At 40.7% G+C, this 16105-nt stretch overlaps 1 protein-coding gene across 3 annotated transcripts in view; it reads right to left on the bottom strand.

Annotated features, from left to right (window-relative positions):
- LOC113527348 (IQ motif and SEC7 domain-containing protein 2) overlaps positions 1-12935 on the bottom strand; it is an 89640-nt gene extending 76705 nt beyond the window's left edge. Inside the window, exons 1-3 of one of the 3 annotated variants that reach the window (XM_053235922.1) lie at positions 11244-12935; positions 10350-11028; positions 4120-4146 (exon numbers count right to left, since the gene is read on the bottom strand). In XM_053235922.1, coding sequence (XP_053091897.1) covers positions 4120-4146; positions 10350-10846 — 524 coding nt within the window. In that variant the 5' untranslated portion in view covers positions 10847-11028; positions 11244-12935. Of the gene's footprint in view, positions 1-4119; positions 4147-10349 lie in introns of all 3 variants that reach the window. The other 2 variants (XM_053235923.1, XM_026915078.3) reach the window with 2 other exon arrangements.
- Between the last annotated feature and the right edge of the window lie 3170 nt (positions 12936-16105).

The raw sequence follows: 16105 nt of genomic DNA, 5'->3' as shown, positions 1-16105 counted from the left end.
TTTTGCTGGTCAGACACAATGTCAAACCACGCTGTGGGAAAATGTCAGCACTGTTCAGGTGACCTGTCAGTTTCACTCCAGCAAATTTAGTTGGTGAACGTCTAGAAGAGTTTATCTACCATTTTATCTCTGTCTGATCTTCTTTGTTCCATATTCATATGACACATACACGCCATCATTTATTTATGTAATGCTTATTGATGTAATCTGATTAAATCACATAAGTGCACACAAACTCACCAAAGCATATGTTAAGGTATGTGTGTCTATTGGCACCTGGGTAAAAATAGCTCTTTTTTGTAGCTAAAAAAAGCTTTACAGAGTTGCCATGCGCTTATTTAGAAAGATTAGCTAAGCCTGTCAGTTACCTAAACTCAGTGCTGTAATAATGCTACATGCTTAAATAACATTACTAATATGGATATAAAATGTACGGGATCTCATTGGTGAAAGATATTGATCAGGAGAGAGGTACGAAATAATTTTTCACAATATTAGATGTACCATGGAACACTGCTAAGGCCATCATCAACAAGTGGAGAAAATGGGGCACCTCAGTGACATTACCAAGAACAGGCTGTCACTTCAAAATTGACAAAAGCCTGCTTATATCACCCCAAACCATGTGGCAAAAAGTGTTATGGTCTGATGAGACCAAGGTAGAACTTTTTGGGCATAATTCTAAAGATATATTTGAGACAGCTTATCATCCAAAGAACATCATAACCACAGTGAAGCATGGTGGTGGCAGTATCAATATGGGGATGCCTCTCCAGCTGAGACTGGGGCTCTAGTCAAGATAGACAGAATCATGGATGGTTCCAAATACCAATCTATTTTGGTACAAATCCTGCAGGTCTCTGCTAGACAGATGAAGAAAAAAAAAAAAAGTCACCTTCCAGCTAGATAATGACCCAAAACACAAATCCAATTTAACAAAGGCATGGCCCAGTCAGAGCCCAGATCTCAATCCCATCAAAAACCTGTGGAATGACTTGAAGAGGGCTGTGCACAGACTCTCAATTTGACAGATCTGGAGCATTTTTGAAAAGAAGTGTGGAATTAAATTGCCAAATCAAGATGTGCTTATTTGGTAGACTTTTACCCAAAAAGGCTCAGTGCTGTATTACCTGCAAAAGGTGCTTTAACATGTATTAGCTAAGGGGTGTACACACTAATACAACCAGGTTATTGCAAGTTTTTTCTTTTTTTCTCTAAATTATTTCTGCTTGTTTTTCACTTGAATTTCATTTTCATCTATATCACATTAAAGGGGGAATGATTTATTTTGGTTTCATTCACAAAAACCTGCAATTTTAACAGAGGTGTGTAGACTTTATATTCACTTTATACCCAACATTAGGCTAACGTACTTATATTGCATCTACCAGCAGACAAGGATGTTAGAAAACTAGCTTATCTTAGGCTAACAATTCTATTGCTCGAAAGTGTTAATCCTCTGACTCCCAGATTGGTGACTATAGTGCAACAGAGGCAGACAGTTTCCTCTGCCTTCTCAGCAGCTAATGATCACGATCATCAAATCAGCTGAGTTTGAGCAGCAATTGCTAAACTAGGAAGTACTATGATTCTCCATGACAGATAAGAAGCATACAAGAAACCGCGATTAGGTCAGTTTTGTGTAATTACAGCAGTCTTTTAAGATGAATAACTGTCACACTGCACAAGATGATCCCAGTAAAATCTTGGCCGAATTCTATAACAGACTGTGAGATAACGTGTTCTCCACGTCAGATTATATGATGAAGATCTTCTAATTGTAGACCTGTGATTAAAGAAAATGACTACATTCTGCTTTACGTCATCAATCAGAGCAGAAAATGTTGCATATTCTTTAAAGTGAGCTTGAGGTAAATTAGGATATTTTTCTACTTCATTTACATTTGGTCATTGCCACTACTGTATTTGTAGCTGTCCCGCAAATTTCACGTAATCCTATGTCGTCCTGCTATTGGCGGCTTTTAGATGAGCATCTTAGCAATGATCACACTCTGAGATTTTAATCATGACACTATCAGAAATTCTTTTCACCATCAAGAATTTTACATTGTGTGATTTCTGCCTAAGTCAACAAAATCTGGCCAAAAATTGTATAATGTAAACCCGGCTATAAACAAACGTCAGTACTGCTACGGAACACAATACGTCACACTGTGAAGAAAATATTCTTAAATTTAAATTCAATCACACCAACACCCTCAGAGGCCATAGCCCTGGCCAGCAAACCCTCAGAATAAACTCATACAGCACATTTTATATTATTTATATTTTATAATATAAAAGCGTTTATGACACCTTATATTTAACTCAATAGACATCTGACCTCTTGTCATCCTTCATATTTACTACTACCATGCTATGTATACATCATGCCTAGCTTTGCAGATGTGTACTATATCATAATACATATAATCTAATGTATTTGAATTACACCTCAATTCTGCACAGAGCCCACACTCTTATAATCATATTGCACATGTATTCATTAACGGGATGTCGTAACATTAAACCGTTCATCATATCTACAGTTGCAGCTACTGAATGGCATCTAGAGCTCTCTCTCATTCTCGCTCTCCTTTCTCACACAGACACACACACACACACACACACACACAATCTTTCTTCGCCGCCCTGGCTTGGACAGAATGATGTATTGTTGTGGGATGACTGCAGTTGCCTCTGTGTTGCAATGCGAAGGAAGCAGAGGGTAGGCTCATATGAAGCCTCCCTCTCTGAGCTATTTTTTGCCCCGATAGCCAGTGGAGAGCGAGCATACTCATATAAAATCACATCCAGTTAAGTAGGGAATGGCAGGATAAGATCACGCCAGCAATTTCATTAATCACTGCCGACCCTTTATTACATTCCTTTTGTTCATAATAGAGCGCAAAGTGTAATTCAGACTACAATGGCAGAAAATAAAAGACGTTTATGCAGACAAAATTGACGACGCTCCAATTTATTCTAAAACACTGTTCCTGAAGAGAACAATTCAATTTGCATATCAATATGAGCACAAATGAATGGAGATCCAAGGACGACAACTGGGTGGGGCTAATTATTTTGAAAAATGACATCATTTGTCCTTGTCCTTAAGTGCATGTCCTAGACTTGTCCTACTGCCATGTATGGCAAGAACGTGTGCTGCACAAATAAATTGTCCTGGGGATGGAAGACTCAGACGCACACGCGTGTAGATGCTCACTCTCAGTCACCTTCTCTCTTGCACATATGCAGAGAAGGGAGAACAGCGAAGTATGCATGCAACTTTTTTCTCTTTTTTAAGCAATGCAGTTCATCTGGAGTTGTTGCTATGACAACCCATCATTTATCCTTCAGATGCATGGTTCATTTTCATCCAATTGAGCTGTCCTAAACCTATTTCAGAGCAAAGTTACCCAGAGCTATCCATATTATACTTTAGCTTCATCAGAGCAAGGTGCAAAAAAAAAAAAAAAGCCATAATGCAATGGTTGCGCCAGAACTCCAAGTGATCATCATTCAATCACTGACGTCTTAATTATGCACAGAATTAAAAAAACATCTAGCCTCTGAACATCTTAGATTCCACCTGACATTTCATCCATAACAACCACCCCCACCCCCCCAAAGCTGTATAATAACTGATGTGTCATATTGAGTCTGCAAGCGTCAGTGCAGGTTCAGCTGTACAAATATATACACATATTTTTACTAGGCATCGATCTCTACAGCTAATAGGGTGTCTCATAAATGACACACAAGCTTATATGATACCTTGGCAGGTTATGTAAGTCTTAGTCTTTCAAGCTTCTGGCACTAAATTCTTGTAATGTGTCAATATGACTGTGACCTTCGGGGCCACAACTCATTACTCCAGCCTAGATGAAGGTGCTCCAGCATAAAAGTTAATCAGTCATTATAATCAATGTCTCATTCTGACTTAGGGTTAGCCACTGCAAATCTGCCAGGAGTAATAGCGCAGTCCATCTTCCTACAGATTAACATGGGTCTAAATATGTGTCATCCAGCAGCATAAAGGCTACAGTCTACAATCTTGTCTGCACAGTACAAGAGGAGGAAATGAGGAACGAGAGAATTGAAAGGGTCGTTACAGACCTGTGTTTGTTGAAGTCTCCATCTGGCCTACAGATCCAGCAGGGTAAGTGGTGGTGAGACAGACAGAAGAGAGAAAAAGAAGCAAAGAGGGAGAGCCACAGAGAAAGAAAAACACAAAACATGTAGAGATAAATGCAGAGAAAAGGGTCAATCATTAAACACAAACAGGACAAGAATAAACATTTTTAGCACCATGTGCATCTGATACCTTTATCATCATATACAATGCACCGATAACCTCACTCCATTGGCATAAGCACATGTGACCACGTGCATTAGACTTAAACCTTATCTGACAGAAAATTATGGCTTTATGAAGTAGTACAAATAAATTGGAAAAACAAGTTAAGAGTTACAATACTTTTATCATTTACAACATTGGACTTGAGGTATAACACAGTTATATGGATCTGTATGGATCTGTTTAATGCTCCAAAATGTCCATATCTGTACTCAGCTTTAAGTGAGTGTGGCCTTTTCTTTTTAAATTAAATATGAACCCTACCACTACGCCCCCAGAAACACTAGAAACCACTCGAAAAAACAAAAACCACATGTAGAAATGCCAGCACTATCTGCATTGTCTTTGAATTCTGGATCTGACAATTCCACAGCCTCAGCTACATCAGTCAAGTTCATTATGTGTCTTAACTTCCTGCTTGTGCAGTTATTATGTTTTTTGTACCTGCCTGCAGTATTTTTAACAAAGGTTGTAGGCTCTCTTTCCTAAAATATAAACAACATAGCTTAACATAGCTTAATTTAAACCACCACGACCCTGACCAGACAGCTACTAAGGATGAATGAATGAACGCAATAAATGCATCGCACAGAGCCGCACATTCATGTTAATGAACCTGGTCTCTGTTTATCCCAGAAGCTTCACCTTCGAACACTCACTTGTGCCTGCAAGAAGTGAAACTTTTTCATTGCATCCTGTGGGAATTACAGTCTCGTTGCACACCTCTAGTCTCAACACTCAGTTTTGCCTCACAGCTATTAGATTAAACTTGTATTTAAACAAACCCTCTCTCTAAAGAGGATAAGAATGTACTGGCAGCTTAGTTACAATGACACTTATTTCATTGTTGAACTGACTTGAGTACTTCGAGTGTTGAATCTGAATAGCAAAGTCCCTGATTTATATGTTCCATTAAGGGCTTATTATGACAATATCTCCAGCACTCAAACCTCTGACACCCCAGATATTACTCACTGCCTCCTATCCATGACAGTAATTGCCACCTATCAATTGGACAAATGTAATTAACACAGGACATGCTAATTATTCTCCTACTCAAAGTAGTAACAAAACTCACCATTATAGACGCATAGTGAGTTTGCTGTTGAAACAGTGGTCTTCAAAACACGGTATAGGAAAATGTACATATTTTCGAAAATCGACTAGTCGGTGAATTGCTTGAACGGCTAGTCGACTAATCAGCTCAAGCAAGCTTAGCTGTGTATAATTAGGCTGGCTTAGCATCATGCTCACCCCAGACCAGGCTAACACATTTCTTAGAGTGGTATGGACAAAGTATAGAGACTTTTAGTAACTAACATAGATCTGTCTTTTCATCTATTAATAGCTAAACCTTTTATTGTGCTAGATTTAGCACAATAACTAGAACGTTGTTCACAGAACCTGAAGTCTGACAAGAGCTGCCTTAAAAATTTGCTGTTACAAGACCAGGTCTTTGATGGTAGTAGAGGTTGTAATTAATTATTTAGAGCTCATTTCAGCAACAGAAGCTGTTAATTAACAAAAGCTATGTACAGCACATAGCTGTACACAGCCATGATTGACTTGTCAAGGAAAAAAAAAATTGCTTGAGGCAGAATGGCTACTGCCAGGTTTTGTTTATGTAGCGGGTTTGAGAAACACATGATCTAAACCCCAACATGTGAATACTGATACTTCTTCTTTTGACTGCTCTCATTAGGGGTTGCCACAGAGGCTCATTGGTCCACATATTTGATTTGGCACAGATTTTTCCCCGCAAACCTCCCCGATTTTATCCGGGCTTGCGACCAGCATTGGGTTCCCTGGCCTGGAATTGAACCCGGGCCACAGCGATGAGAATATTGATACACATAAAATATATTAGTATTGACAGCAATTACAAATACCTTAAACTACAATTCTCGAATCTCATTGGTCAGAAGGTGTTGATTAATTTTCTATAACAGTAGCTCAACCAGTGCTGGTTGTATTTTAAATGACAGGTTTATATTAATGAGCTCTTAAAGTTATCTTTTCTGTAGTAACAACTCATTCACAGGGAACTGCATTCCTGACACTCCATCTAATCTAAGCCTAATAATACACAGATAAAAGAAACGTGCTGTTATTTAACAAGAAAATCGTATAATAAATGATTATACATTTAATGGAAGGAGTCTCCAGTGACAGCGCTTTGTAATGGTCTGTAAGTTTTCTGCTACAGGAAAGTTAACTTTGAGGTTTCTTGGTAACAAGACAAGCTGTATTTTTTGTCTTATTGAGAACAAATCGGCTGGTGAGGGGATGACTGTATATAGCTGCTAGAATGTAAGTGTTAATAACACAACACAATGCTAAATGTCATTATAAACAGTTAAACATAAGACGTGTCATTCGTTAATAAATAAAAATTGTAATCGTTGACAAATTGCTATGGTATAAGAGGAATAAAACACCCCGGGACATACTGTTATTGGAAAATAATCAACTTCATCTCTAAAATAAAGTATAGGACCCATCAAATTAAAAAAATTATAGATATAATGAATAACATCATGTATTATTCCTGTTATTCACCAAATTCCACTGTGTCTGTAGATTAAGGCCTTTGATTTTTAATGACACATGAAATAATAAGCAGATTTGTGACACATAAATTTCTCTCTGGTAACAACTTTATCCTGCCCAAGGTGCTAGTGGTGGATGCGGAGCCTATCCTGGGAACACAAAATGAGAATATTCCCTGGACGGGACACCAGTCCATTGCAGAAAATAATAAAGCAGTATTAAACCGTATATGTCAAAAAGATAATAATAGTAAGGTATCAGGTTCTTAGTGATCACAACTGTATTGCTATCTTGTTGTATTCTTAGCTGCTATTATTGTGCCCAGATAGTTGTGTCACCCTGTGTCTTTCAGAAACGTCTGCATTTAAACTAAATTAAACTGTGAAATTAAACTCTGGTTCTGCTCAATCTATCTGAAAAAATATTAGAAAAAAAAATGACTTATATAAATCCTTTTTGTTGAGTAAACCTATCTAAACAATCTAAACCTAAACAATCTATTCAGCAAGTTCTGTTGTTTTTATTTTAGCAAAAAAGAGTTTTTAAAAGATGACAACGTAGTAAGGTTTTACAGTTTGCAGACTCGTTACATTACTCAAAATATCTGATTGACGTGGCAGCTGATTCTTTTTTCATGTTTACTCATTTGCTTTATTCTGCAACAGAACTGCTGAGAGCTTATGGCTATTTGACCCCATCTTTTTTTCCAAGAGCAAGGAATATTTGATTGCTTTGATAATATGATAGTGCTCTGTCTTGGCTTGTTGCCTGTATCTTGGCTCAGCAACGGTTTTCTGAAGATCATTCTTGGAATATGAGGGTCTTAACAAGCAGCTTAGGCTTGTAAAAGTGTCACATTGTAATGGACAATACACATTTTCATATTACTGTGATCAACATGGGGGAAAAGACAGAGAGAGAGAGAGAAAGAAAGAAAAAAAGAAAGAAAAAAAAGGGATGATGTCCCCTATGAGTGTAATGCAAATCAGAGAAAAGGATCACATGGAACTACCATCTGCTCAGTACAGAGGGTGGGATGAAGGATGGAGAAAGGAAAAGAACTGAAGATCAAGAAATTATGTTTAAAAAAAACAGCATTTTTCTTCAATGGAGAGGCCAAACCTCTGCACAAATCCTATCCAATAAGCAACGAGGACAGGTTAGGATTTACCATTTACCATTCTGTGTGTTCAGGTAATGCTAATGCTAGCAGTGCTACAGCTAAAGGAACAGATGGACACACCAGCACACTGACTGAGTCAGTCCTGGACCGTCTTTGTGTCTGCTAGCTCAAGTAACGAGACAACGATATACAGTATGTAACTTACTACTTACTATGCTAGGCTTCCATCAGAGAGGTAGAAAATAGTATACATTTAGCTAATTCCTAGTGCAAAAAGAGACAAACAGAGAAAGCAGTGGAGTGTGTGGATGGAAAAACAAAGGGAGTTCAGATTGAAAAAAAATCTCTCTCTTGACCTTTCTGGCATTCTCTTACAAACAAATGCTCACTTACATTCTCTCTTTCCCTCTGTGCTCCCACACAAGCACAGTCCACAATCTGACACTGCAGCGAATATTAATCACAAACTCTCCTACACAACCAGCGCCATGCTTCATGCGAAACCACAAAATGGCCCCACAGTCCTCTTGAAGAGCAAAGCCTCAGCTTCTTCCTACAGACTCAACTATGCACTGTGCCCAAAATACACTTAAAAGAGCATGAACTACAAGCAGTAGTGATCAAATGATGGAGACAAACTGAACAACAGCTTGGGGGTTTAAGGCTTGAAAGCAAAGCGAGAAGTCTGGAGTGACCAAGATAGCACTTTGCCTTCAGACATTCAACCTGCTTATGTGTCTGAGAATTATAGAAGAGAATTCTTACAGTATTTTGACAGCAATTTGACCTAACAAACTTTTATTATTTCGACAGCAGAGAACACACCAACAGACATCTGAGCTTTCCAGGGCCACTTATTTTAAGAAGCCCAGGAAAGCTCAGATGTCTGTTGGTGTGTTCTCTGCTGTCGTTTTTATCGAACTTGATTAAACGCGCTGAGCATCAGCAATGCCATCACATACACTGATCCTCTTTTGACTTCTTAGTTAGCTAGCTAATTAGCTAGTGAAAATGTAAATTAAAGCACAAGGAGGATGGAGACAGTGAGATGTTAGTGGACGTTGACAGTAATAGGAGTTCTGCTGCTCAATATTGGTGTTGAATCTTCTAGTTTGAAGTAAAACTACAACGAGGCTGAGTGTTTATACAAAAACGTAAGCAGTTTAACATTAGCTGTGTCTAAGGCTAGCTAGCAAGTTATGTGTGTCTGTGGCAAGTCATGTTACATTATCTAGCTATTTTTTAACCATGCGAAAGGTTTCTGACCAACAAATATGACAGAAGCAGTAGCATTTGTTACTAGATAGGCAGTTAACTTCCATGAATTTCTTGTCTCGTGTATAGCTTAGTAGACAGTTTTAAGGCTGTCCTCTGAAAGTCTGCCTACCTGCTATCATTCATTCACCTACAGCAAACGCCTTATCAGAATCACAGTGGCTCCAGAGCCTATCCCAGGAACAGTGGGAGCGAGGCGGGAATACACCCTGAATGAGACTCCATTCCATTGCAGGATACTGTACACACACATTCACACCTAGGGGCAATTTAAAGTAGACAATCTACCTACCGGCATGTTTTTTGGGAGGTGAGGCAAAACCAGAGAATCACAGAAAAACTGTGTGATGTAAGCACTATGAAAATAAATCGGAGACAAAAACTGTTTTTTTTTTTTCCCCTAATAAAAGGTGTGGTATATCATTCTAGCCTTAATCTGCCCACAACCTATCTGAAATAATCTCATTAGAGATTTTAGTAATCCCAACACAACTGTTTCTGTATCTAGCCTGTATGATGTAAATCCCACTGCAGCAACACATGATTTTATGGATTTAGGTGAACTTTGTTTGACTTATGCAATCATCAGATTCGTCAGCATTGCCATCTGACTCAGCTGATTTAGAGTTTTAAAAGATATTCAGAAGGTGAAATCAAGTGGTGGCATTTCAATGTGATTGTGATTGGAGTCAGATTTGGCTTCAAATCTGAAAGCAGCTCAAAATCAAAATTTCTGATGCGCAATGCTTTCACCAAATATGGGTATGAAATTCAGCTTTCTGGTTGCCATGGCAATCAAGTGTCCACCTAAATACACTCTACATTACAGACTCGGAGAGCCCAGTTGCTTAAAAACGTTACATAACTCTATGCTTAGCTGAAACAAAATCACACTTATATAAACGCACGCTTTCCTAGCCTCCACTGAGGGCTGAGGAAGTTCCCAATCTATCTGACAGCCACCCAAACAGTGTTTAAAGTCACACTGGTTATACAGTAACCACAGGTATGCAGCAGAAGAGCCTGCATGCTTATACTCACTGTCTCTGCAGATTGGCGGCCATGCCGGTGCTGATACTCTCTCTGTGTCGTTCTCTGTCCCTCTCATTTTCTGTTGGGTTGGACCCGGTGGACAGGCCACGGCTCAGGCGTGTGTGTGCATTGACAATACGCCGGTCTCGTGGAGGCACGGGTGGAGGAGGGGGAGGAGGGGCCGGGGCAGATGTGGGGTTAGGGCCTGGCACATTGTTGTGGCTCTGGATGGGGTACACAGTGGCGGAGTTCTGCACATGTGAAGGGTGCCCATGGGTCTGGTTGGAGGCCCCTAGTGGCGGCGGTGGTGGGGGTGGACATGGCTGCCTGTCCAGCCGGAGGTCCTTGTTCTCCTGGTTGAGGCGGTCCAGCTGCACCTCCAGCTCCTCGATGCGCCGCCGCTGTGTCTCCAGCAACTTCTGCTGGCTTTCGATGATGTTGTTGAGCTCCAACAGGTACTCCACAGCCCGATTGGGGCTCTCCGGGCTGCCCTGGCCCGTGTCCATGCTTAAGGAACCTTGTACCTCGGAACAGCTGTTCACTGCTGGATTGATGGAGCAGTGGGTTTACAATCACCCCAAATATGGGAGCTCTCCCCCCCACGTGATGCTAGTGGGGGGGGAGAGAGAGCAAAATAAGTGCTGGCTGTTGGAGAGGAATTCAACAGATACACGCTGTTTTTACTCTCCTATTGAAGGACAAGAAGAATAATTAGAGTCAAAGTGTCTGAATCGTTGGATGATCCAAGATGCAAATTTGCATAAACATAGAAGAGAATGGATGGGAATGTCTGAGTCAGCAGATTCTCAACCTTTCATAGGGTTCACCATGCAACTACTTAGACAATACATCTGTTGAGATAAATGCATTCGCCCTCTGCAATTCAACGATTCAGCATCTTACCAACATGTCCGATTCCAATAGCAGAGGGTGACGAAGAAAGTGAAATAGTCTTGCTTTCATCTGTGTCTCCAGCACATACTGGCATCTCCTTTCCTTCTCCAGCGTGGAGCTGAATGTCAAATGTCGCAGCAGTGCAGATGCTTGCTCGCCACAGAGCCTTCATGACTCATAGCGTGGAGAAGAGGCTGGGAGACATTTTCTCGCTGAGCCATTCCCCCAGAGATTCTGAGGAAAGGAGGGGGGGTTACAAAAGTTGAACCTTTACACCGCAGTGCTAAATTGGTTGATGTGCGCATGTCTTAATGGTACCAAGTCAGCTTTGCTCTTCTCTCGCTTCTCCTCACCCTCTACATCATTCGAGTCATCTGCGTTAATATGTGCTGGGTCTTGAATGCATGGAAAAGCGCTGAGAACAATCATGTCAATGTCCATGTCCCATGTCCATGCATTGCAGTCTCATACAGTGGCAGATTGGCCACACACTCAGGAACAGCTGGAAGCCCTATTCCTCACCTCCTTTGCCCTATAACCTACCTGTCACTACACATGACTGTCTCTGCACCAACAATCTCTGCAGATTCTGACTAACAAACCCCTTTCAGTTTGAATGATTCTTCCTGTCTTTGCTTTCACTCGCCTGAGGATTCTCGTTTAGCTCGAATATTCCTCGTTCGTCTCAAAACGGGTGACAAAGACGCATCTTTAACGTGTCCAAACGCAACGAAATACGCTTCGTTTCTTTCTCCGTTTCGTCGTCAGTCATCCCTGAAGCTCCTTCGCGTTTGCCGAATGGTTGTTTTGCATTAAAAGAAGAGCCTTGCTGATCCAGTCTTTCTGCATTTCCAGGCATTTTGTAGAGCAGCCGGTATTCTCTGTCCGCCGGATTTCTGATGCGTTACGGAGGTGGAACGACCTGGCTTTAGCTATATTCCTCCATCAGCTGATCTCTGTTAACACATTCGCCTAGTTATAACACACCAACCCGGCTCCATTAGGATATACGAATATGCATTTGGCAAATATTCATCCAGACAGCTTGTAATATATGGCAGGATTTTAACCAACTTCGCCTCCGGGTGTATTTATGACTCGCGCGCAGCTGCTCATGGGTTACACACAGTGCCCGAAAACACAGCAAGCTGGACGCGATTCATTTCAGCATCTAGTGTCTTACAGAGCCTGCGCATAGTAACACATTCACCTCAGCTTCGGCTGAGCAGTGCTTCTGTAGTGTGGCTTGATTCCCTGGGATGTGCTGTGGTCTGCGCTGCACCTGCCGCCTGTTTCCGCCATGCAGCCTCCACCATGCAGCCTCCACCGCAGTGTCCACGCTGTCCACATGCGTCAACGCCAAAGTCTCCCCTCCCAACCTACCTTCTCTTACCTCACTGCCTCTTCCCAAGCGGGTTCAAATTCAATTTCAAGTCCCACTCTCAAAGCAGATAAACAGTCCCCTTAGCTGAAGTTCCGACGTGTGTAATGTGTAAAGCTATAGATACATACTGAGGGAAACTGGGCGCTCTGTGACGGCCATCTTGGATCCAAAAAGCCGTTTGATTCGGTGGTGAAATTTCTCCTCGGGCAGAGCCGCAATGAACACAGTGACACACACACACACACACACACACAAACCACTCAAGATGCGAGATGCGTGGTGCATTGATTCTGCAGAAGAGAAGGCAGTGGTTTGAAGTAGAGCAACCTGATCTGCAGCTATGTCCTATACCTAAACTCCAATTATTTGAACTACTTGATCTAGCTGAACTGTCTGATCACAAATTGATCTAGGGACACAGTACAAATTTTGGGTCCCCTTACAAGTTAAGTTGCGCCTTGCCATTTTTTTCTCTCCTGGACAGTTTTTGTTCCTTAAGGTTTCTCTTAGGCTCCCTGTGAATACTGTGAAAGTTTGGACATTGCACCATGTGTTTGCCCATGTGTGGACTGACAAGTAATGATTTACTCAATTACAACACCTTATTCATTTTGTGGAAAATCTACTTTGAGCAAAGTTACATATTGTCATAAAGCATTTCAACCATTACTAATGAGTTGTTAGTCCTCTCCACTCTTTATTCTGCAAAGTAACTGTGTGATGTGAAGAGTTTGATTAGCCCCTTAAATCCTCATCTTATTTGGTGATTCATTTACAAGCTAATAAAAAAGGTATGTAGTTTTAGTAGTGAAAAATATAAGTGAAGACATAATGATAGGTCCTGGGGCATGCTTAATTATGCTGTGGTTTAATCACCTCTAGTGTCTGCATTGTTGGCACTAGGGATTATGTTAAGGTTTACTGTGTGATTATATCATTTGGCATAGGCAGCATGTATTAATCTTCACACTTTTCTGTCTCTGCAATTCACTAGGCCAGAACAGTGTCTTTTTTCACCTGCTTTCCCTTTCACATAACTAATGACAAATATGTGTGTCCAAATGAAGGACAAATTGTGTTTCCTTTGTCTTTAGACTGAGAATAATCCAATATCCAATGTGTGTTTATGTAACAGTGTGAATATGGGCAGAATGGTAAGAGTGAAAGAGAAAGAGAGAGAGAGAGAGAGATGAAGAGAGCAATTCATTTCTGATACACCCACACAACGGCCTTAATTATTCAGCTGCAGCAAAAAAAAAAAAAAAAGGAATCTCGTTGATTCGTTTTAATGTCCTTTTCCTGGATTTGTTCATCTGTCTGTCCATCTGGCTGTCAGCCTGTCTGTCTCTATGTCTGCCTGGTAGAAGGGAAGGGCCAGTGTGAAAATATCTGCTCTGATATCTCTCCAGTACTTCTCTACAGAGAAATAAGTGTGCTTGTTCTCCCACTTCTCTCTGAATTAACCCCTTAAACTCCCAGGATTTGTGTGTGTATACAGGTATATACAGTCAGGTCGATAAGTATTTGGACAGTGACAAAATTTTTGTAATTTTGCCTCTGTGCACTACCACAATGGATTTGAAATGAAGCAATCATTTCAAAGATGTAATTGAAGTGTAGACTTTCAGCTATAATTCAAGGAGTTTAACAAAAATATTGCATTAACCGTTTAGGAATTACAGCCATTTTTTTCATAACCATTTTCACAGGCTCAAAAGTAATTTGACAATTGACCGATAACCAGTTTCATGGCCAGGTTATTTCATAAGAAATTAAGGAGATAAAAGGTCTGGAGTTGATTACAAGCGTTGAAATTGCATTTGGTAGCTGTTCGTGGGAACTCTCACTATGTGATCCAAAGAGGTGTCGATGCAAGTGAAGGAAGCCATCATTAGGCTGAAAAAACAACATAAATCTATAAGAGAGATAGCAAAAACCTTAGGTGTGGCCAAATCAACAGTTGGGTACATTATTAAAAAGAAGGAATGCATTGGTGAGCTCAGCAACACCAAAAGGCCTGGAAGACCACAGAAGACAACTAAAGTGGATAAATGCAGAATTCTTTCCTGCTTGAAGAAAAACCCCTTCACAACATCTAGCCAAGTCAAGAACACACTGGAGGAGGTAGGCGTATCAGTGTAAAAGTCTACAATCAAGAGACACCTTCATGAATGTAAATACAGATGGTTAACCTCAAGATACAAACCACTGGTAACACTCAAGAACAGAAAGGTTTAGATTAGACTTTGCTAAAAACCTCTAAAACAAGCCTGACCAGTTCTGATGCAAGATTAACTTGTACCAGAATGATGGGAAGAGAAGAGTATGGAGAAGGTAAGGAAAGGCCCATGTCCCAAAGCATACCACATCATCTATCAGGCAGTATTACGGCATGGGCATGTATGGCTGCCAATGGAACTGGGTCACTGCTGTTTATTGATGATGTGACTGCTGGTAGAAGTAGCAGGATGAAATTTGAAGTGTATAGAGCTATAATTTCTGCTCTGATTCAGTCAAATGCTGCAAAACTGATAGGGTGGCGCTTTACAGTAGAAATGGATAATGACCCAAAACATAACGCAAAAGCAACACAAGGGCTTCTTGAGGCAAAGAAATTAAATGTTCTTAAATGTCCAATGACCTCAACCCAATTGAGCATGCGATTCACTTTCTGACGAAAAACTGAAGGCAGAAAGACCCACAAACAAGCAGCAACTGAAAGCAGCTGCAGTAAAGGCCTGGCAAAGCATCTCAAGGGAGGAAACTCAGCATTTGGTGATGTCCATGGGTTCCAGACTCCAGGCAGTTATTGACTGCAAAGGATTTGCATCCAAGTATTAAATATAATCCTAATATCTATGATTACATTAGTTTGTCCAATTACTTTTGAGCCTGTGATAATAAAGGGACTCTGCAAAAAAATGGCTGAAATTCCTAAGCAGTTAATGCAATATTTTTGTTGAACCACTTGAATTAAAGCTGAAAGTCTACACTTCACTCACATCTTGATTGCTTCATTTCCGTTGTGGTGGTGTACAGCAGCAAAATTACGAAAATTGTGTCACTGTCCAACTACTTATGGACCTGACTGTATATACATACACCGGTCAGCCATAACATTAAAATCATTGACAGATGAAGTGAATAACATTGATTATCTCATTACAGTGGTACCTGTCAAATGGTGGACTATATTATGCAGCAAGTGAACAGTCAGTTCTTGAAGTTGATATGCTGAAAGCAGGAAAGATGGGCAAGTGTAAGGATCTGAGCAACTGTCACAAGGGCCAAATTGTGATGCAGGAGTGTGAGGAGAGTGCAGCAGTTTGTGCATGTGGTACAGAGGCCCACTGTCACAGTATCCCCTCAGCTCTGTGCCTAATGCCAGCGTTGTTTGAGCCCAGAGTCCATACCTCCATGAGAACCCATCTGCATTTCCGTGGTGGACCCCAGCTTCATGTTGTACCTGGAATGAGACGTCCTGCAG

Source organism: Pangasianodon hypophthalmus, chromosome 8, assembly GCF_027358585.1.
Source record: "Pangasianodon hypophthalmus isolate fPanHyp1 chromosome 8, fPanHyp1.pri, whole genome shotgun sequence".
Taxonomy (NCBI): Eukaryota; Metazoa; Chordata; class Actinopteri; order Siluriformes; family Pangasiidae; genus Pangasianodon; species Pangasianodon hypophthalmus.
Note: the sequence above shows the minus strand (reverse complement) of the source record. Positions and strands in the feature narration are given on the sequence as shown.